The sequence below is a fragment of the Guillardia theta genome, assembly GCF_000315625.1.
Source record: "Guillardia theta CCMP2712 unplaced genomic scaffold GUITHscaffold_7, whole genome shotgun sequence".
NCBI classification, from domain to species: Eukaryota; class Cryptophyceae; order Pyrenomonadales; family Geminigeraceae; genus Guillardia; species Guillardia theta.
This window is the reverse complement of record NW_005434667.1, coordinates 993,048-1,012,444: the sequence shown is the minus strand read 5'-3', so window position 1 is coordinate 1,012,444 and position 19,397 is coordinate 993,048. Positions and strand designations below refer to the sequence as shown.

The 19,397-nt window shown below is 48.8% G+C and overlaps 6 protein-coding genes across 6 annotated transcripts; 3 read left to right on the top strand and 3 right to left on the bottom strand.

Moving 5' to 3' along the window:
* Positions 1 to 454: 454 nt before the first annotated feature.
* GUITHDRAFT_46452 (hypothetical protein) lies at positions 455 to 1,940 on the bottom strand (the record flags this gene model as incomplete). Its single annotated transcript, XM_005839994.1, has 2 exons — positions 455 to 1,720; positions 1,773 to 1,940. Coding segments are annotated over 2 exons (1,434 nt in total), but the record flags the coding sequence as incomplete, so codon positions are not given.
* Positions 1,941 to 3,688: 1,748 nt separating this feature from the next.
* On the top strand, positions 3,689 to 9,235 carry GUITHDRAFT_133448 (hypothetical protein; the record flags this gene model as incomplete). The annotated part of the gene is made up of 21 exons (XM_005839993.1): positions 3,689 to 3,775; positions 4,150 to 4,434; positions 4,489 to 4,526; positions 4,584 to 4,665; positions 4,746 to 4,774; positions 5,247 to 5,400; positions 5,452 to 5,994; positions 6,046 to 6,096; positions 6,142 to 6,267; positions 6,435 to 6,488; positions 6,534 to 6,686; positions 6,731 to 6,832; positions 6,964 to 7,108; positions 7,216 to 7,393; positions 7,440 to 7,545; positions 7,591 to 7,704; positions 7,936 to 8,025; positions 8,068 to 8,158; positions 8,205 to 8,445; positions 8,500 to 8,871; positions 8,917 to 9,235. The coding sequence occupies 21 exons, from the start codon at positions 3,689 to 3,691 to the stop codon at positions 9,233 to 9,235; spliced, it is 3,360 nt and encodes a 1,119-aa protein (XP_005840050.1).
* On the bottom strand, positions 9,224 to 11,257 carry GUITHDRAFT_150515 (hypothetical protein). Its single transcript, XM_005839992.1, has 17 exons — positions 11,236 to 11,257; positions 10,796 to 10,858; positions 10,695 to 10,750; positions 10,597 to 10,643; positions 10,499 to 10,540; positions 10,387 to 10,446; positions 10,275 to 10,334; positions 10,207 to 10,230; positions 10,127 to 10,154; positions 10,001 to 10,077; positions 9,924 to 9,946; positions 9,835 to 9,874; positions 9,730 to 9,787; positions 9,653 to 9,677; positions 9,563 to 9,605; positions 9,472 to 9,516; positions 9,224 to 9,364 (listed from the first exon to the last, which is right to left on the bottom strand). Exons 1-17 carry the CDS (start codon positions 11,250 to 11,252, stop codon positions 9,275 to 9,277), a joined length of 798 nt encoding a protein of 265 aa, XP_005840049.1. The 5' UTR covers positions 11,253 to 11,257; the 3' UTR covers positions 9,224 to 9,274.
* Positions 11,258 to 11,785: 528 nt separating this feature from the next.
* On the bottom strand, positions 11,786 to 12,707 carry GUITHDRAFT_175524 (sterol desaturase; the record flags this gene model as incomplete). The annotated part of the gene is made up of 3 exons (XM_005840069.1): positions 11,786 to 11,914; positions 11,970 to 12,194; positions 12,264 to 12,707. 3 exons carry the CDS (start codon positions 12,705 to 12,707, stop codon positions 11,786 to 11,788), a joined length of 798 nt encoding a protein of 265 aa, XP_005840126.1.
* Positions 12,708 to 13,676: 969 nt separating this feature from the next.
* Positions 13,677 to 15,579, top strand: GUITHDRAFT_133446 (hypothetical protein; the record flags this gene model as incomplete). The annotated part of the gene is made up of 7 exons (XM_005839991.1): positions 13,677 to 13,682; positions 13,729 to 13,850; positions 13,987 to 14,069; positions 14,156 to 14,192; positions 14,385 to 14,454; positions 14,503 to 14,580; positions 14,629 to 15,579. 7 exons carry the CDS (start codon positions 13,677 to 13,679, stop codon positions 15,577 to 15,579), a joined length of 1,347 nt encoding a protein of 448 aa, XP_005840048.1.
* A 1,478-nt stretch (positions 15,580 to 17,057) lies between these two features.
* Positions 17,058 to 18,730, top strand: GUITHDRAFT_64806 (hypothetical protein; the record flags this gene model as incomplete). Its single annotated transcript, XM_005839990.1, has 5 exons — positions 17,058 to 17,518; positions 17,573 to 17,939; positions 17,994 to 18,053; positions 18,107 to 18,583; positions 18,647 to 18,730. The coding sequence occupies 5 exons, from the start codon at positions 17,058 to 17,060 to the stop codon at positions 18,728 to 18,730; spliced, it is 1,449 nt and encodes a 482-aa protein (XP_005840047.1).
* Between the last annotated feature and the right edge of the window lie 667 nt (positions 18,731 to 19,397).

Below are 19,397 nucleotides of genomic sequence, written 5' to 3'. Positions count from 1 at the left end.
TTCGAGAAGTTGCAGGCGAAGCACAGGGCACCTGCTCTCAAACTCTTCTCTAGCTGATCCCCGTCCCAGGAGAAGCTGGCGATAGAGCACGACTGCCTCGACCTAGAGGCAGAGTATCAGAGGTACAGCCCGATGCGTTGCAAGAGCTTCTCATCTCTTTCCCCTCCAGCGCTCTCCAGCAGTACTCGAGCATGAGCGGACAATCCATGGACGAGAGCGGGTCGAGCGTCGACACTAACGGTGAGGTTGAGATGTCGAGAGGTGGAGCAGGCTGAATGGCTGCAGGACTGCAAGTGTGATGGATGGAGTCGTGTACAAAATCGTTGTGAAATAGTTGTTAACCACTAGAGTGAGATGCGACCACATGAATCTGTAAAGCCACTCTGACACAAATGCGCGAGTTGAGATATCACAATCCTTCCGGATGATACTTCCACACCTTGCCGAGCACGAACGCAGCGGTCCCGATGGACTCCGGCTGCCATGGCGATCGCCACAAGCCTCCATGGACAGCTTTCTTGGAAAAGAGCAGGAGTGGGTTGGTGAGAGCCTTGCTAGGGTGAGTAATCGAGGACGATGAAAACACATCATGGAGCAGCAGGAGCGCGAGAACCTCTGAGGCCGTCGGAGCTTCGAACGTCAGGAGCGGCTTGAAGTGACCCTGACCGTCCAAGCACGATGAGAGCACCGTATTGTGAGTGACAGAAAGCGTTCTGCTACCAGGAGCGATGTTTGTGCTCACGATCAGCTTCTCTTCCTCTCGCAACAGCATCGCCCTCCACATCTGCAGGGTCTTGGCAAGGGCGTAGTTGGGTCCTTGTAGCACAACGAAACCATTATTGAGATAAATCGTCTCTCCTGTGTCCGTCGTGACTTTCTCCACAACTTTGGGTTTGAGGAACAACATCTTCTGCCAGAAAGGAGCATCGTGCTGGGCCTTCACGCTCGCATCATAGCATTCCTGAGGGATGGCTACGCACGTCGAAGGAGAGCCGAGGTAAGCAACTGAGATTTTCTTTCCCTTCTTCTTTCCTTCCTCAACAAGTCCTGTCACGATCAGGTCCATGGCCACACTTGCTCGGACATGAGCCTCCCCGTCAAGGTACAAGTAACAGCCCACAGTGACGCTGTCGAACTTGTCGCAAATAGCCTCCTCCTTGAGCCACTGCAGAATCTCCGGCGTCTCCACGAGGAGGTCGCACCCCGCAGCTTCGCATTTCTGCTCCTCATCACGAGCTTCCTTGTTCATAGGGAAAATGATCTGTCCGCTGCCTTGCTTCACGACGTCAAGCAGGTTCCTCCAGCGGCTGGGAGAGTTTCTAGAGACTCCGATGGCAGTGCCTCCGTGGCGCATCAGCGTCTTCAGGGGCCCCAGCTCCGACGTGGCGCCCAGCAGGATGAAGCAGTGACGAGAGAGATCAATCTTGTTGACGCTGTCGATGGACTCCTTCAACGCCTGCGCCGCATCAGCCTCAATGCAGCCGTAATCAGCCCATCGTTGAACTTGACTCTTGGCGTCGTCCTCAGGCATCATCTTCCCGTTCAGAGGAAAGCTTCCGCTCTGAGCATGAGGAGCACCTCCTCCTTTGACAACTCCAGTGACAAACTTGTGCTGCGCATGCAGCTCCATGGCTGCAGCCAACGGAAGCTCTTGGTCTCCCCTAACAAACGTGAAGCTCTCGTGGGCTGCCTTGAGCCCTGCAGCCGCTGTCTTGAGTACCTGCCATGCAGAGAGTGACAAACAAGTCGAACAGATGTCAGCGTATCCTCACGTGCGAGCGAGAGAGCGCAGAGAGCATCATCACTCTGACGACATGGTCGACGTACCCTTGCCTCCAGTTCTTCTCCTTGTCGATGCCTTCAGCAACAGCAGGGTCTCCTCCCGCCTTTGCCGCCTCCATCCATATGCATTTGGCGACAGCAGTCGATGATCGAGACCCTCCAGCTGCTCCTCCAGCTGCTCCTCCACCAGATAGCTGCTTGATGGTGATGCCGACCATTCCGCGCGCAACTTCGGGGCAGCTATTTTGCTTCTCTTCATCGTTATAAGTGAACTTTACTGCCTCCGTCATGCAGGGCCGAGCAGTCGCAATGGCGTGTAATGGGATGGTACGGTGGAAATGAACGGGGGGCGACGGGCGACCAAGGCAAAAGGATCCAGATCTGCTTGCTGTTCGCCATGTGCTGCATCGGAAGGTCGACCAGCTCCCTTGGACCCCTCCTCTTGCTAACGTCGACCTGAACGATACCCCCTGAATGGAGGCCTTCGAGGTCAGAACGTGCTTCAGAGTGCTGATCCTTCTCGCTTTCGTGCTGGGGACAAGCTCAAGAACCAGGAACTCGAAGCTCAACATGAGGATACAGAAACATGGAGCAGTCCAGAGGATTCCTTGCCTTGCAGAGATCCGCCAGCGATTGATGGGAAGCTCACGCCTTGCCTTGCGTATCTCAAGCTTCTTAGACTGCAAATCCATCAAAGAGCAGCAGGTCATCCTCAATGAATTCATTGCTGAGCTACAGGAAGATTCCAATCCTCCAGGATGGACTAAATGTCGAGCCTTGCAAACATCTGCGGGCATGGCACTTCTCGGTATCTACTCAGCAGACGAAGGTTGCTGCTTTACAAACAGAATATCTGAAGTGCTTTCAAAGTTTGACGAGGTATGCCTCGTACAAGCTTGCTCCTTATTGCTGCAATTGGGCAGAGACAACGATGAGACGGATTGGTTCTTCGAAATAGGGTTCCGCAACTTGTTGAAATTGAAGCAGAGGAGTTTTCTGAAAGAAGCGGTTGCTTTGAACAAGGGTTGGATTTTCTCACGGTTGGTAGAGATGTTTGAAAAGGATCTTGTCACATGCAACAGACAGCCAGAAGTTTTGCAAGACGACATTCACAAAAAGATGCAGGTTTGCATTGGTCTGCTTGATCTTTCCTCTTTGACAGCTGCATCAAAGTTCGACGACAGCGAATCATGTCGCCTTGAGCCAAGCACGTTTGACAAGCTCTTTCATCAAGCGAACTATGCCTTGCAGAATGATAATTTCTCCCAAGAACTGAGGAAGACTTCTTCAGTGCTGCTGACTAAGTTGATTAAGAGCCATTGCCCTCTTGCAGCTGAAAGCTGGAAATATTCATTCTATGAACTTTTAAGCAATTCATGTAGTGGAAAAATTGATGCACTGAAAACAACGCGAACGCTGGAGTCTCAAGGATTGAATGTTAAAATTCCTGAGATAAGAAAGAAGAGTTGCATTTATGGTTCTATCTGTCTCCTTCAATCTTTCATGGCCTCGGAAGAAGTGTCCTTTTTCAATTCTGACAGTGAAAGTCCAGACAATCGCTTGTGGGACTGGATTGTGAAATTTGCAGATCTAGTCTCTCAGGAGAGCGAAGTGCGAGAACTATTTCAGACACTGTCACTCTTTGTTCGAACGCTCTCTGCAACAATTCACCAAAACAACTTGAATGACGACGCATGTTCTCTGTATGAGATATTTCACGACGTCAATGTTTCTTCTGTGATGTATGAATCCTTCCGTATCATGGCGAGGTATAGCAATGCAGTCTCATCCGGTCCACTGCAATATCGCGTGAGTATCCTCTTGCCCACAAATTTGCATCTTTTGTGATGTACTCGTACGCTAACTGTCCTGACAGATCAGAGAGTTTTTCCTTGACACACTGAAAATGAGAAATGCCATTCTTGCAAGCGATCTCTTTCATGAAGAATTCAAGTCAAGAATATTTGATCTGTGGAACGATGATGCAATCTTGGTGAGATGTTTGGTAAGTGAGGCGATTGTCTGGTTTTCGTTGACGGCATTTAATAGAATATGAACTCCTTGCAGAAGGGTAAGTTTTTACTCCTGAGCGCGTTGGTTGATAAGTTGTCATCCGATGGACAATTTTGGAATCTGCCCAGCTTGAGTCACTTCAAAATATTGATCGAAGAAGCTTTTACTCTTACTGATTCACCGTCTCATGCATTTGCAGCAAAACGCTTTTTGGAGTCATGTTCGAGTGATGATCTTGCTAAAAATCATGATTTATGTTCGGAAATGTGGCTGCACCCCACTGTCAGATTGCTACTTCATTACAAACATCGTGAACTCGTATCCACTCTTGTCTTGCAACGACTTGTTCATCAGATCCCCCACTTTGCAGAAAGTCTTCTGAGAGGGTTTGAGAGCATTCTTGCGGACTACGAATCCCTTTCGAATGATGCTGATGAAGATACGAAGATGGATATGCATGAGAGAATTCTTTGGGCAAAATTGACCATCCTGAAGCATCGGGCTGTCGACTTTCCTCCGTCTGGATATCTGGAGATGGACAAGGAGGAGGAGGAGGAGGAGGGGAACAAGGAAAGAGCGAGAGATCAAGAACTGATTCAAGGAGCAATCTCATGTGCCAGCTCAGAGATCCGAATCCAGGTGTTCATTTCCTCACCTATGTGTCGATCATGTGTGCTCATCCGAACATGTCAGGCGTTGGAGTCGATCTTCTTTCCCGTGTTGAGCAGCCGGTCGGTGATGTCATTGGAGTTTTTAGCTGTGAGCTGAATTGAGATGCCCAGCCGCAGACTGAACGACCTCGACGTCTCGCGTCTCCGTCTTGCCATCCTGTTTGAGTGTGACAATCCGTCACGGGCGAGTCGGAGGAAGGTGAAGAGAGCATGACCGTCTTGCCTCTCAAGCCTTGTGAAGGTCTTGGGAATCATCGCAAAAGTGCTGCCCCTGTGCAGGATAGAATACCGAAGACAGCAGAAGAAAAGTGAGATATCAAAGAGGTTTCTCCAATACAATGTATGATGAAGGAGCAGGTCATGTCGAGAAGAGCGAAGGAGAGGGCGAAGACATATTCAGATGGCTCTTTCAAACGATTCCTGGTTGGATCAAAACTTCGGCAGGAACTGGTCTGGCAAGGAAAGACTGTAATTCTCTTAATTCTGCTCTAATGCTTGCGATGACTTCCTGCGACAGTCGCGCTTGAGTTGATGATGCTCATCCTCGATGTTTGGCTGCCCTCGAGCTCTGCCGCACCCGATGATCGAATGTTGCAACTAGCCGCCTTGGAAGAGAACACGAAGAGAACTTTGGATCGTATGTTCACACCTGATCTGCTGACAAGTCTATCGATGTGCTTGTTACACATGTTCGACTCTATACGACAGAAGGCATCGTGTATCATCTCAAGGAAATGCGATCGATTTGGTGCCTTCGATTGCTCTGACGTTTCTTGACAGACTGATTCCTCTGTACAAGGAGGAGTTTGTTAATCAAAGGCAATTCGAGCGACTTGAAGTCATCGGGAGTAGGCTTGTTACAAGTTTGAATTCAAGAGATGCTAGTAGCGGAGCTTTGATTCTCAAGACTTCTTACATTCTGAAGCAGCTTGAGGTGAAAGAACATGTTGTAGATATTGCTCAAGTCTGATATCTGCATTCCTAGGAAAGCTCTTCCTTAAAGTCAGACCTCGATCAAAACATGTCCAAGACATTCGAATCGAAAATCATGAAGACAGTGAACGCCATAAGTCATTGGCCATTGCTGTCTGTGCAGAGTTGCGACGACGGACGAGACTCAGTGATGCGTCACTTTCAACAGCGAGGGTTCATTCACGGTCACATATTGACAACCCGTCTTCTCCTGGACTCTGGTTCCTATGATTCGATCTTGAAAGAAAACAAACAAATCTACCAGCTCTTGCTCAACACAACACATGAGATCGTGCAGACCGCTAAGAGTTTGCTAGACGACGAGTTGGTCTGTGCTGGCATGATGAACGAGAATCTCTCGCCGGACGAATTCGAATTGATGGATGATGAAGATCGTCAACAAGACTTCTCCAGAAATTCCAACCTGGAGTTATGTTCACAGAGAGCTTGTTGGTTGACTTTGAAAGAGTCTGCGTTCTTGCTGTCAAGTCTGTGCAAGCGATCTTCGTTCCAGAAAGATTGTCTAGATCAAGAACTCCTCGACAAGATTGTAGATGTAAGCTCGTTTATAACATCTTGTATTGATTCTAAGCAGACTGCAAACTAGGATCTGTTCCTGATCATTTTCGCCACTTCTCACAATGGCCTTGTGGAGCAGGTTCCTAACTTGTTTGGAAGTGCTTCTTCCTGACCATTTCACAAGAGTGCAGAGGCGCTGAGACAAGTCTGCATGTTTGTTGTTGACAACGATGGTGCGGGAGGCAAATCTTATCTAACGCATTGGATGTCAAAGTTGATTGCACTACTTCCCGACCCTTCCGTCGCAGCTGTAAGGTCGACTCAATGATAATTTTGAAGATTCCATTGAATGTTTTCCATCACCAGGAGAAGCTCACAAATCAGTCATGCAATCACTGCTATTCTTTCGGTCGAAAGAGGAGGAGACACGATGGTTGCCTGCAAACTTCCCCATTGCCTTCTTATCCATAATTGCAGCTTAAAGATTTTTTGCCACAAATCATCAGACTTGTTGATCCCAAAGACCTTCGGGTTATCAGCTTCTGAACACTTTTGATAGTTTGAAACTGCATGCAGAACGATGGAACTTGTACCTCAACTTCCACCAAATCTACTTTTCTCTCATCTGCGAGCATCGGGCTTCCTATCGACAAGCACCAGGACCCTGTCGATGTTGCATCGAGATTGCATGCATTGCATGTTATCAGACAGATCCTGCTCCACGCAAAGGTCAAGATCGCAAGTGTCCTCACCTTCGTGACGAGTCTTGTCAGGTTGGATCAAAAGCTCTCGATGTCCTGGGGGATGAAATTCTTTGCTCTATCGCTACGGCACTATCCAGCCAAGAATGGATGATCAGAAACGCGGCTAATCTCGTGAGTTCGCTGAGGCATTTGATTCATTCTTTTGTATCACCATGCATTCTCGCTACATCTCATTGCATTTGAAAATCTATTGCAGTGCCATGTTATCATGCCTGTAGGGATCGTGAGTTTGAATTGGTCAGGCTTTCAGCGCTGCGATCGAGCGATCGTTGGGAAAGCAAGAAAACTACAAGTCCTCCGATCACTTCTTCCGTCTCTTCCCAGAATTTCAGAGAGAACTTTTAGGGATCCTCGAAGAAGAGTCAAAGCAGAAGCAAACCGGAAAAGGTAGTCTTGAAAATCGACACTGAAAGACTGTCTGATGATTGTCTTATTTTGTGCTTACTGTGCGCTTTTGAGATCTGCGAAAGGATGTCTCTGATTATTGGGTACAGCCGCTGCGATTTCTCGCGTCCTTCCTTGTCTTTGTCTTCTTGCAAAGTTGAGGACAGAATCCATTTCATCGCAGCCCTTCATCTCAAGGATGCGCTTTCTGGCCATCGAACTTCTCTCGCACGAGTATGAAGTAGTGAGGGAGAGTGCGGCACTTGCAGCGGTCGCTCTGACCGAAAGGTCCCAGCTCGTTGCCTGCAATGTAGAGACTGACTTTGTCAACAAGGTCTAAACTTTGCGATGTCGCGGTCGAGATATCAAGAGACATCACCAAACTTGCATCAGGGATCCAAAATGACGATGATGCATCGAACAACATCCTTCATGGCCAGGTTCTTGGTTCCTTTTGTAGATAGTGGGATGACAAACTGCTGTAGATTTTGTTTCTTAGAACGATCTTGACGAGCAGTGCACAACTGTCGGATGCTGACTCCTGCGCGGTCTTTGTTTCTCTCCTCGAAGCATCATTTGTAGAGCTTGCAGACAAGCCAGTGCGATTGCTCCTTCTCTCAACAATTGAAGCAATCCTCGTCAAGTATGAAAAACAGATACAAACTGTTTTGAGTCAAGAAAGCCTTGTAGACCAAACACTAGAAACCTTGAGGCAACTGGTGTTTGCGGATAAACTGTATGAACAAGTTGAGGGGAAACCATCAATGTCGTTTCAGGCGACATCAGTACGAAATTTCCAGCAGTTGTCAATATTTCTGAGTCCCGCACAGGTATTGCTGAGAATGATGCGAATGAAACTGCAAAGATGTCCATTGAATCTTGAGACTTTCGAGGCATTGTTGTCTCACAGCCTTGACGAGGTGATTATCTCTCTTACTTGTACCTTCTGATTGTCATCACAGGTGAAGATAGCTGCTCTATCTCACATCGAGTCACTTCTTCCAAAATCATTCCATGACGGGCGTCTGTACCAACTACTCATGTCCAAAATCGGTGAGTTACAATGATCGCTTTTTTTTTTAACTGAGATACTTTGCAGAATTGGAAACAAACAGTGATTGCATTCGTGGGATTCTTTGCTGTCTTGAAAGATTCCCGCCTTCCGCTATTTCTTTGTCGAACTTGAATTCCTCTCAGACGAAAGCGTCCCAGCTCCTTTCGTCTTCAAGGCATGAAGTAACATCAGCAGCCCTTCGAGTCACAGCAAACTGGATTGCTGCTTTGATCCATCAGGCCAACGTAGAGGCTTCAATGCCCTCTATGAATGAGCGGATCGACAGGTCAAACTTGGAAACTGAAAACTTTCCTTGTATTGATCAACTTCATGATTGCAGGTGGGTCATCAGACTTGAGCAAGGCATAAATCCCTCAGAACCTCAAAATCTCCGAAGATCTTGTCTGGATGCGTTAGGGGACTCGCGCATTCTGACATGCAATGCTGCCGCACTCGCTGATGCCTCGTCAAGATGTTTGCTTTGCCTGCTGATCCTCTTGCAAGACAAGGACCCGAGCATCTACGAGAAAGCAAGCATCCTCGCGCTTCGTTCTGTCGATCTCAGCGTCGTGGGCCTGAAGGAGAGGAGGCGGCATCCCCTCGCGACCCATCGCCTCGTCGCCGCCATCTGTCTGATGCGATGGATTTGTTTGCGGTGCGCAGGAGAGGGCGGGAAGGTGCTCCTGGTCTCTCACATGCAGAGAGTGAGACGGTGAGGCGACTGAAAGATGTCGATGTCTCCTGATGTGACGTGCAGGGAGTTCGAGAGAGCGACGGCCACTTGGCCTCAGTACTGTGAGAGGGTTGGAGCTGAAGTGCAGGGAGATGGCGAGAGGGAGAGGAAGGAGGTAGTTCAAGAGGAGATCTTCGCGGCAGAGGATGAGTCGTACGAGCTGGAGCATGGCTTGATCTTGTTCATCTTCTCCGATGCTGTGCGATGGGCTATGAGACACACAGGCATGGGGCAGGACCAGGCCCGCAAACTACTAGCAGAGGTGGGCTGTGAAGAACAGGTGGAGCGGGAGTGGGGGAGCATTGCGATGGAATACTTGGAGATGTTTGAGCAACAGCGTTAAGATTCATCAGGCAAAAAGGAGCCGGAGATAGAGAACCTCTCACAAGTCCTTGAACAGAACTTTCTTCCCCCTGAAAGCCCCGGGAAAGTCGAAGACCTCCTTGATGAGTTTGCCGTCCTTCATGTACACCTGCACTTCCCTTCAGCAAAAGGACAAGACAAGATGAGACAGAAAGGCTAGGAGAGGCAAGGGGAGGTAAGACGAGACTAGATTGAAGAAAGACAAGACAATCTTTCCTTCATGATGGAGCCGTTTTGCATGTTGGGATCTTTGGGGCTGATCTGTCAACGACCCATCAGCACTTGCAAGTCAGAGCTCAGATCTGACCAACTCCAACGCCGCGCTCGCGATCTCGTCCGCGCTGATGAGCCTGCAGCAGGTGGATAAGAGACGGAAAGAGGGATAGTGAGTACTCACTTCTCTCCTACCTCATGCTCAATCACTGCGAGGATAACACACAAGTCAGCACCAGCACTTTACAGCACATCGCCTACTTTGCCGCATGTCTGAGATGAGAGGAGTGTCGACGAATCCTGGACAGATGGCATGCACCTGGCAACCAAGTCAATTCATCTGCGTCATCCAATAGTCTCCTTCACTTTGATAGGATTCTCAGGGCCGAGATGCAAGCCAGCGGCTCTGACGCAACAACTCAACATGGATCGCTCTTGCTCGTGCTCTAAATCACCTTGTGAATTGATTCACTCCCGCCTGAACAACACAGAACATCTCAGATCGATTGCAGTCAACACCTTCACGCAGGACCTTCGTTGCAGAGTAAACCGGAGCGTTTGAGAGAGGAATAAATGCCGAAAGTGAAGACATGTTGATCACAGAACCCCCTGATCGTCATCGTCAAACCTTCTCTCAAAGATGCTCATTCTCAAACACCATGTCCATGATCCTTCATGTGGCGGATCTGCACCAGAAAGACTAAGAACTTGTGGGATTTCAAGGAGACAAATGCATACAGCAAGCTTTGACCCTTCGATTACCTGCGAGCTGTCACTCAGATCCATTAGCCCCTAAACCTCCTCACCGCTTGAAGGTTGATCGATAGGATCTTCTGCACATTCTCGCGCACGGTATCCATCATCGCCTTTGATCAGAGCACGTCAATCAATCAATCTCTATACAGCCTACAACCAAACCTTGTTGCTGAAAGGACGATGTCTCGTCTCACTCTGGATTCCCGCATTGTTGACCCATATCTGACATGTTCATTCAGACTTAATCACTGCCATGAAGCGAAACGACTCTCACCGACACATGTCCATATGGTTTGCAAGACTGGTGAAGCAAGTTCTATTGAAGGCAGTTTTTGGTTAGAGGGGTTGGTGAGAAGAACACTGGCCGTTTGCCTCTAGATCTTTGAACTTGGTGACGTCACAGGGGCAGTACATGATCGCTGTTTGTTGAAGAGATCAGAAAATTTCCTCGATTGGTTGGTCCTGCATACAATCATCGGTGCTTGGAGGCTTCTGAACATCGCCGATGATTACTTTGGCACCCTCCCTGAATGTAGTTGTGAATCTGACAAGTTTGCTGCATTTCTCTCACCTCTTCAACATGTTTGCGATGGCCAATCCAATTCCAGATGAGCCTCCTGTGATGACCGCAGCCCTGCCATTGGATTTGAACAAGCTAAATACGAAGCAGTCTGCAAGGCTTCTGATCTTCGTATTCTTGTGAAACCTACTAACCGACCTTGCTCTCATCGTACCATCCGTTTGCCCTTATCATCACCCTATTCTGATCTCTTCTGACCCCCTCTCATTCTCACACGCAATCTGGTCATCTTCTTTATCGCGTCTTCACTGCACTGACACCAGATCAAAGCGTTGCTGGATCTTGGTCATCGTCAACTGTTGTCTACACCATCTCTCGTCTTCATTAACACGACCATATCCATCATCAATGTCATCATCATCATCATCGTCATCGTCATCACAACGACCTGAAACATCCTTCTCCCTCCACCTTGTCCCTCTTGTCCTCACCTTCCTGTGAGTGCCATGGTTGCGCCGACTAACCTACACACACCCCTACCCCAGATATATCCTGGAAGGACCCCCTACCCCAAGGTCAAATAAAACCCTCAACATGAGGACTTTTGGCGACAGTCTCGTCGCTTTGCTTGAGTGACGAACGTCCTCCCGCTCCTCCTCTGCTCGTTTCTCCTCCTCCTCCTCCTCCTCCTCCTCCTCCTCCTCCTCCTCCTCCTCCTCCTCCGTCGCTTCCTTCTCCTTCTCCTTCTCCTTCTCTTCCCCCTCTCCTTGTCGCCACTCAGACTCTCCTCACGACTCTGCATCGATGTCACCCATGTCAACTCGTGTGCTGATTGAGCTCTGTGATTGTTCAGCAATCAGTTTTGCCATCCTGTTTGGCATGACCTCCTTGTTTGAAGATGAATATCACCGGCCCACGGGTAATTAAACATTTATGAAGACAAGGGCGAAAACAAAGATTGAGTTCCACAGTGTGGTATCATGATTTAAGATTCTTCCTCCTGACACCTGAGACATACTAAGAGCAAGTGCTTGCAATAAATCACTTCATACCGAGCTTCGCCGAAGACAAGGGGTAATGAATTCCCATATGATCACCCGCAAAGGTTCCATGAAGAATATCCATCCACACGAAAGGAAACGCAAAGTTACAATCAAAATGCTCGTGATGCTGCGAACAGGTCAATCCAGTTCAGAATGTGGAGCACAGGTCATATTCCACTGACCTTGTCATGATCTTCAGTGTTGTAAATCCCAAGGAAACCCCACTTGATTCCACTATGGTCCAAGATTCCACAGACCCCCATGATGGCCATGTAGAGCACAAAACCGTAGACATGCAAAGGAAAGACGAAGGGGGGAGAGTAAAGAATGCAATAGTAGCCGACGGCTTCAACAGGGTGGATGTACATGTCATCGAACGGCTGTGGCGACTTGTAGCTATGATGCATCTGATAAAAGCATGTCAGGAGGGAGCAACTGACAAGAGAGAGGTTCTCGGCGCCTTTGAGCCAGCTCACCTTGTGGAAGTGCTTGTAGAAGAAAGGAAGGTGCATCAACCTGTGCCAGTAGTACTCTAGAACTGACTGCCATCCCACCGCCAAGCAAAAGGTTCCTACAACCCCAGGAAGGCGGCCCGCAGCTTTCCAATCGAACAGGAGACGCGTGCTCCCGCGCACAATGCTGCGCACAACAAACCCTGCAGAACACCCGGCTGTGATCACGTTCATCGCGCAAACAAAGTCGTGGTACTCCTCCTTTCCCTCTCTCCTTCCGAACCACCGTCCTAAAAACGGGGACCAGCACGCTGGAGACTGGAGACGGACGAAGCGTTGGGGTTGGATCTTCCATTCTTGCGGCGAACATCTTCTTCGCAGGTAGTAGACAGCCTGAAGGGCGCAGCTGAGCCCATGGTAGCCCACTACGATCGCTGCTGCCCCAGCCAAGAACGCCCGACCTACCATGCCGGAGAAGGGGGGGATCAAAGTATAATTTTCAGTCAACTGCGAGTCTACATAGAGGCATTCGAGCAGGCGCAATGGCGGGGAGGTGGCTTTTATTCCTGGTCATGCTAAAGAGCGCCATGGTGCAGCAGGGAAGCTCCTTCCAACTGGGATGTCCTACATGTCCTCCTTGCCGAGCTTCTCTCTTCACATGTCCAAGCATCTTCCTCAAGCACCGCATCGCACGTTCTGTTGTCTTTTGTATCCCCGATGGCAAAGAAACGGAAAATAATGTGGGCGAAGATCCAGAGGTTCGGTCCAAGAAGTTCAATGCCTTCCTGGTGAAGCTCAATGACCCTCATGTACTTGAGAAGCTCTGTATTATGTGAGCTTGACTGACGTCTTGAATGTCTTGTTCTCAGAGGATACTCCGTGCTTTCGTTGAGGAGGACGAGGAGGTGAGGGAGGAATTCAATAAGGTCGTTTGGTGTGCGTGATCTGACTGCGTTCAGAGTGGAGGTAATATTTCTGTCATCAACTACATCACAATCTTGCGGGGTATCTTAAGCGCATGCAAAGCGAACAACCGTCAAGTCCATCTACTCACTGATAAAGCCACGTTGAGGTATATTGGCAACTGAACATTGGTTCTGTTTGAAGGTTTTTCAAGAATCGTTCGGACACTATTAACATTACTTGAAGAAGAGCCTTCCAAGTTCGATCTTCGATCTTACACGTCCTTGGCATGGTGTGGAACGAGGGCCCAACAACTTCTCGGTCAACAAAAGAATACAGAGGGGAAGCCATATGGTGACATTGTAAATCACGTTTTTCAAAGATTTTTGGACTTGAGGGTAGATGACATAGACATCGAAGCTGTTGCAAGGTATATCTGGAATACTCAAATGCTTTCACAATCCATGACTCATTTTCTCTTTGTCTAGACTTGCATGGTGTGCATCCAAAAGTTCGTTGCCAAAAAAGGTCAAGATGGAGGTATGTGCATTTTACCTTAAGGAAACTTTTAGCTGATCTGATTCAGGTGATGCAACAAGTATCCGTTCGGCTGCAGAATATTCAAGGAGAGGTTTTGAGCCCCCTGGACATCTCCAACATTGCCTGGTCATTCGGCAATGTAGGCTATCAGGATGTTGACTGCATGAGGTGACTATAAGTCATTGCAAACTCCCTCAATCCCTTGCTCTCTTCCTCTCCCGTCCTCTCTTCTCTCTGATCTTTCGGTTTGAATGCAGAGTCCTCTCAAATATGACCCTTACGTGTGGCTTGAAGAATTTCTCAGCTCAAAGTCTAAGCAATCTTCTCTGGGCCATTGCGAAGATTCAATACAAGGATACAATACTGGCTTCAAGCGTGCGGGAAGAGGTGGTTGCTAGGGGATTAGAGAACTTCAAGAGTCAAGAGGTGTACTGATTTGCGGACTATGGCAGCTAAAATCTCATTTATTGTAGATTTCGAATCTCGTATGGGCGATGGTCATCATTCAAGGTGGTTTGGATGATTCAGTTTGTAATTTATTGGAAGATTGGTCAAGGCATTCTTCTTTCAAAAATCCTCAGGTTCGAATTCTCCGTCTCAATTTGTCCTGTTTGAAGGTGGTCTATGACAATTAACTTAGGAATTATCTATTGTGCTCTGGGCGATAGCCAAATCTTGGAAAAGACTCTCGTGTTCCTGCAGCAATTTGTTTGACAAAGCAAAAAAGGGCCTGTTGCATCCTTCATCTCAGTTGTCAAGATATTCTCCTCAGGTGCATTTTTCTCTTTGTGTTTGTGCGATCATAATATTCAGCCAATAGTCAATTTCAAACATTGTATGGGCTCTGGCAAAGTGCAATGAGATCAATGACGACATCTTGCAAATGTTTTCTGATCATGTAAGTTTTCTATACATCCGTGTATTGATCTTACTCAAATCTCATCAGGTCATGAAGGTGGGATTATCAAGTTTCAAGGTCAAAGATGTCTGCCTCCTTATCCATGGATATTCGAATTCTAATGTCGGCTACGAACTTTTCGAAGCACTCGTTCCATGGCTGCAGCAGATAGGCTTACAGCAACTCACTGAAGATCAGATCACAAGTTTTTCGTGGGTCTTGGCAAACAGGTTGCGTGTACGTCAGGTTCCAAATACGGGGACCAAACAACTTTCGCAGAATTCGCGGTATTCTCACTCGTCCTTGGATCCTTTGGATGAGAGTTTTGGTCAGCACAAGGAGGATATTGCCGAGCTACAGCTGATGATGTTGATTCGCACTTGGGTACTCTCCAATCCCTTGAAGGGATTCAGGTCCAAGGACTTGTCTCTGCTCGTCTGGTCTTTCGCTGTTTCGTTCCCCATGGAGAAGTTGATCTTGTTTCCTGTGAATGAGTGCCTTCGCTCTCAGGACATCAGCACTTTTTCAACTCTCTCCTTGGTCAACATCGCCTGGGCCTATGCGCACATACTTAAGGGAAGGGATGAGTACTTCGTGGATACCATGAAAGGAATCAGCCAAGAGATAGAGAGAAGGGGAGTGCACAACATCCCAAGCCATCAACTTTCCAGTTTTGCCTGGTCCTGTTGCAAACTTGGGCTAAGGGACGAACGGCTTTTTCAGGATATAGCGTGCCTCCTCGATGCTGGCTTTCTGCAGAAGCTGACCAATCACTCATTGATCTCCTTGCTATGGGCTCTCGGGATAACTGACGTCATGAAGCATATTCAACTCACCATCTTCGAGCAAGAGATTCTCAAGAGACAAGTGAGGTCGTTCAATGCGATCGAGTTGAACACGGCAGCACTGGCCTTCTCACGGACTCGCTACCAGGGTAGAATATGGGAGGAGCTCGATGCTGAGGCCATCCGCAGATCTAGGGGAAAGAAGGGGAAATGACAGCCGGACATTCCTGAATCCACTGAATGTGCAAGAATGGGTTCTTTGTTATTTGACAACTCGACGTAGTTTACATTTTTACTGTACAATATACATATTTGAAGCTAGATAAGACCGTCCAAGAATTTTTCAATTAAATGTTCAAAAACCGCGTCAATCGCTTCTTGAAATAGCAGCTCACTTCCATTCTTCGCGAATGAAGGAGTTAACCAAAGGCCCTCTGATTGAGTGTTTCAACTGAAATTATTTTCTGTTCCTGCAACGAGCTTTCATCAGTCTCGTGAAATTATCCCAACAACTCCCACACATGACTATTGAGTTCGGTTCAAAGGGAAGTCAACGAAATCATCATCGCAAAGCGTATGAAAGAGATAATGTAGGTCGTAAGATGTTTTCATTACCGAATCAGAGAGCATTCTCAGCATCACACCTCCTCTGCCTTACCTCTCATCGCGTATTTAGTGTGCAGCGCATTGAGATCCTTCACCGCACGTGCTGTCTCTACGTAACGCTGGCTGCTTCATCCCCCTCATACCGAAGTTCACGTGACAGGCTCGCCGTCCGCCCGGCCCGGCCAGCCTCCCGGAGTCCGAACTTCAAGGCTTTGCCGGGCGGCCGGACGGTGACTCTAGAGCCTGAACTCTCTGCCAGAAACTTGCGGGCCCAGACTAGGCGGTCAGAAGAGAAACCCGCTGAGAACTTGAACCACGCTGTCTTCTGTGACTGCAGTGCGCGGCCGCAGGCGCGGGCCCAGCCGGCACCGGCCGGGCGGCGCGCGCGCCGGGCGGGCCCGGCCCCGCCTCCCGCCGCGAGTCACGTGACAGTGACTGAGTCGCCGCCGCTAGCGGCCGCCCGGTTGCAGTCGGACTCCGGCGGGCCGTTGTATGGGGCGTACACTAGTGCCACCCGGTGACCGTGAAGGTGTGCAAAATGCGACCAGGCGGATCGAAGACTACCGGTCCTTTTCAGAGGCATTCTTTCTTTCCCGCACCGGTCCCGCTGCCCGGTGACTGCCCGACGGTGCCTTGTGACCCTCGCTCAGGCTCCAGAGTGACACGCCTTAGTTCAACAGCCACCCCACCGTACCGTGACCCTGGCAACCGTGGACTCGGGACAATGATCACCCCCATAGACACCTGGAGAAGTACCGGTGCTAGTATCGAGAGTTCACCCTACCCCTAACATGTTGAGATACGACCGTCCAGTCGCCTTCTTGAATGACCAATACCTCTCCCCCGTTCTTGGGTTCCGCTGTGTCCGCTCTTCCCTCTATTCCGCCATGTCCTTCCTTGCGCTTGGCTCCTCCTTCTTTTGATGTTGAGTCTGTGGAATATCTCATGAGTGCTTAGTTTCAGGCTATAACTTGTGTCATGCCGTTCATGTAATCTTCATCCATTTGTGTCTTGTATTTGATTTTTGATTCTTTTTTCTGGATTTTTCCTCACTTGTCATCTTCGACAGATCGACCTAAAGGCAGCATGTCTAAATACGAGACAAGACTTTTCATCGATGGAGAGTTTGTCAACTCCATCTCCGGCAAAACTTTCAAGACCATCAACCCTGCAACTGAGGAGGTCATTTGCGAAGTGCAAGAAGCGCTTCCAGAGGACGTGGATCGTGCCGTGATCGCTGCAAACAAAGCCTTTGAACGAGGATCGCCATGGCGAGAGATGGACGGCACCAAGAGGAGGGACCTGCTCTTGAAACTCGCAGACCTCATGGAGCAGAACAAAGAGGAGCTTGCAGTGTTGGAGTCACTGAACAACGGCAAACCCGTCTCATCAAGTCACGGCGATCTTTCCCTAGCAATCCAGCATTTCCGTTACTTTGCAGGATGGGCCGACAAGATCGAAGGCAAAACGCTGCCAGTAGAGGGCAACTTTTTCGCTTACACATGGCATGAGCCGATCGGACCAGTTGGACAGATCATTCCCTGGAAGTGAGTTTTGTAGTTTTGATTGTGAGATGATACATGCTGAGCGGCTTGCTGTAGTTTCCCAGTGCTCATGCTTGCTTGGAAGCTTTGCCCTGCTTTAGCTGCTGGATGCACTGTTGTTCTCAAGAGCTCTGAGAAAACTCCGCTTTCCGCCTTGTACTGTGCAGGGCTTATCCAACAGGCGGGCTTTCCGAAAGGAGTTGTCAATATTGTGTCTGGCTTTGGAGATCCGACCGGAAAAGCAATTGCCAGTCACATGGACTTGATGAAGATTGCTTTCACTGGCTCGTCAATGACTGGACGTCTGATACAGAAGTATGCAGCAGAGAGCAACATGAAGAATGTGAGCCTCGAGCTAGGAGGAAAGTCTCCTCTCATCATTCTGGAGGATGCTGATTTGGAGCAAGCTTTGGGTCTTGCTCAGGTAAGTCCTTGAAGGTTGAATATGATGAAGATACCATGCATGATTTTCTCTCAGCTTGGACTTTTTCTCAACCAAGGCCAAACGTGCTGTGCAAGCTCTCGCATCTTTGTGCAGGTTTAGTTGTTCATTCGATGAAGCCATGCAACTTTCATGACGCATCGACGTAGGAGAGCATCTATGACAAGTTTGTCGAGTTGGCGACTCAGCAGTCCAAGGCTAGGGTTCTTGGCGATCCAAATAACCCTGCAACCATGCAAGGGCCACAGGTGGACAAGATACAATTCGATCGAGTCATGGGCTACATCGAGAAGGGAAAGAAGGAAGGGGCCCGACTCACGACAGGAGGAGAAAGGTTTGGAGACAAAGGATACTTCATTCAGCCCACTGTATTTGCCGATGTCCAAGACAATATGGTGATCGCCAAGGAGGAAATCTTCGGTCCAGTGATGTCTTTGATGAAATTCAAAACTGTTGAAGAGGTGATTGACCGCGCTAACAACACCTCCTTCGGCCTGGCAGCTGGTGTGTGCACCAAGAACGTCCAGGTCGGCTTGAAGATTGCAAGAGCTCTTCGAGCAGGAACTGTTTGGTTCAACTGCTTCAATAACTTTGATGCTGCTGTTCCTTTCGGAGGATACAAGGAGGTGTGTCGCTGATCTGACAGTCTTTAAAATCTCTACATTATCCTCACTTGCCTGTTTTGATAGAGCGGAATTGGACGCGAGAAAGGACCTTATGCTCTGGAAAACTATTTGGAGGTCAAGAGCGTCATGATTCCTTTTGACCCATAGAGGATTGAACCGTGCGGCCTGACAGACTCCTCGCCATCATATTATAGTATAATATGAGTCAATAAACTTTGTCGCCGGAACAGGCTATTACTTTTGAGTAAAGAAGTGACTAAAGCGTGCAGGCTTGTCGGACCGTCGCGGCCCGGCACTGCGACCTCCGACCGACCGACCGGACCCGGGGCCCGGCGGGCCTGCACGTGGCACTGCAGCACTGCGACCGTACGGTAGTCGATCTGGTGTAGCCTGCCTGGAGGCAGTGATTTTTAGTAGGGGTCATTTTTACCACTTTGCAGGGGTCTAGCCAAGCGCTGGGTCAGGGGCAAACTTTGACAGCAGCTGTCATAGGCGTCGGTGAGGACAGACACATGCTGTAGTCACTAGTAGAGCAGCACTGCGGCAGGGCATCGGAGCGGTACTGTTGGCCTCAGAGTCGAAACTGACTGGTAGGCATCTCAACTGGTTTTTGAAATTCAGTTCGGAACTTGACGCCCACTGAAAAACGAAACTATGACTCCACTTGGAAGTGAAGCCTTCAAAGGCCTAGCCTAGATTCTACCTTCTGCCTACTCAAAGATAGCGATACCAGCAGACAATTAGGGCCGAGAGACTCTTAACCTGAAGCAAAGTCACTACTCAGTAGGCTGTCACTCGGAACGGAATCATCTTG

Bases quoted from the DNA above. Each gene is read 5' to 3' on its own strand.
- GUITHDRAFT_150515 (XM_005839992.1), bottom strand. The intron at 10,541-10,596 runs GCAAACGGCCAG...TGCCTTCAATAG, and splicing joins CCAAGTTCAAAGATCTAGAG to AACTTGCTTCACCAGTCTTG. The intron at 9,875-9,923 runs GTGATTTAGAGC...TTGTTGCGTCAG, and splicing joins GGAGTGAATCAATTCACAAG to AGCCGCTGGCTTGCATCTCG.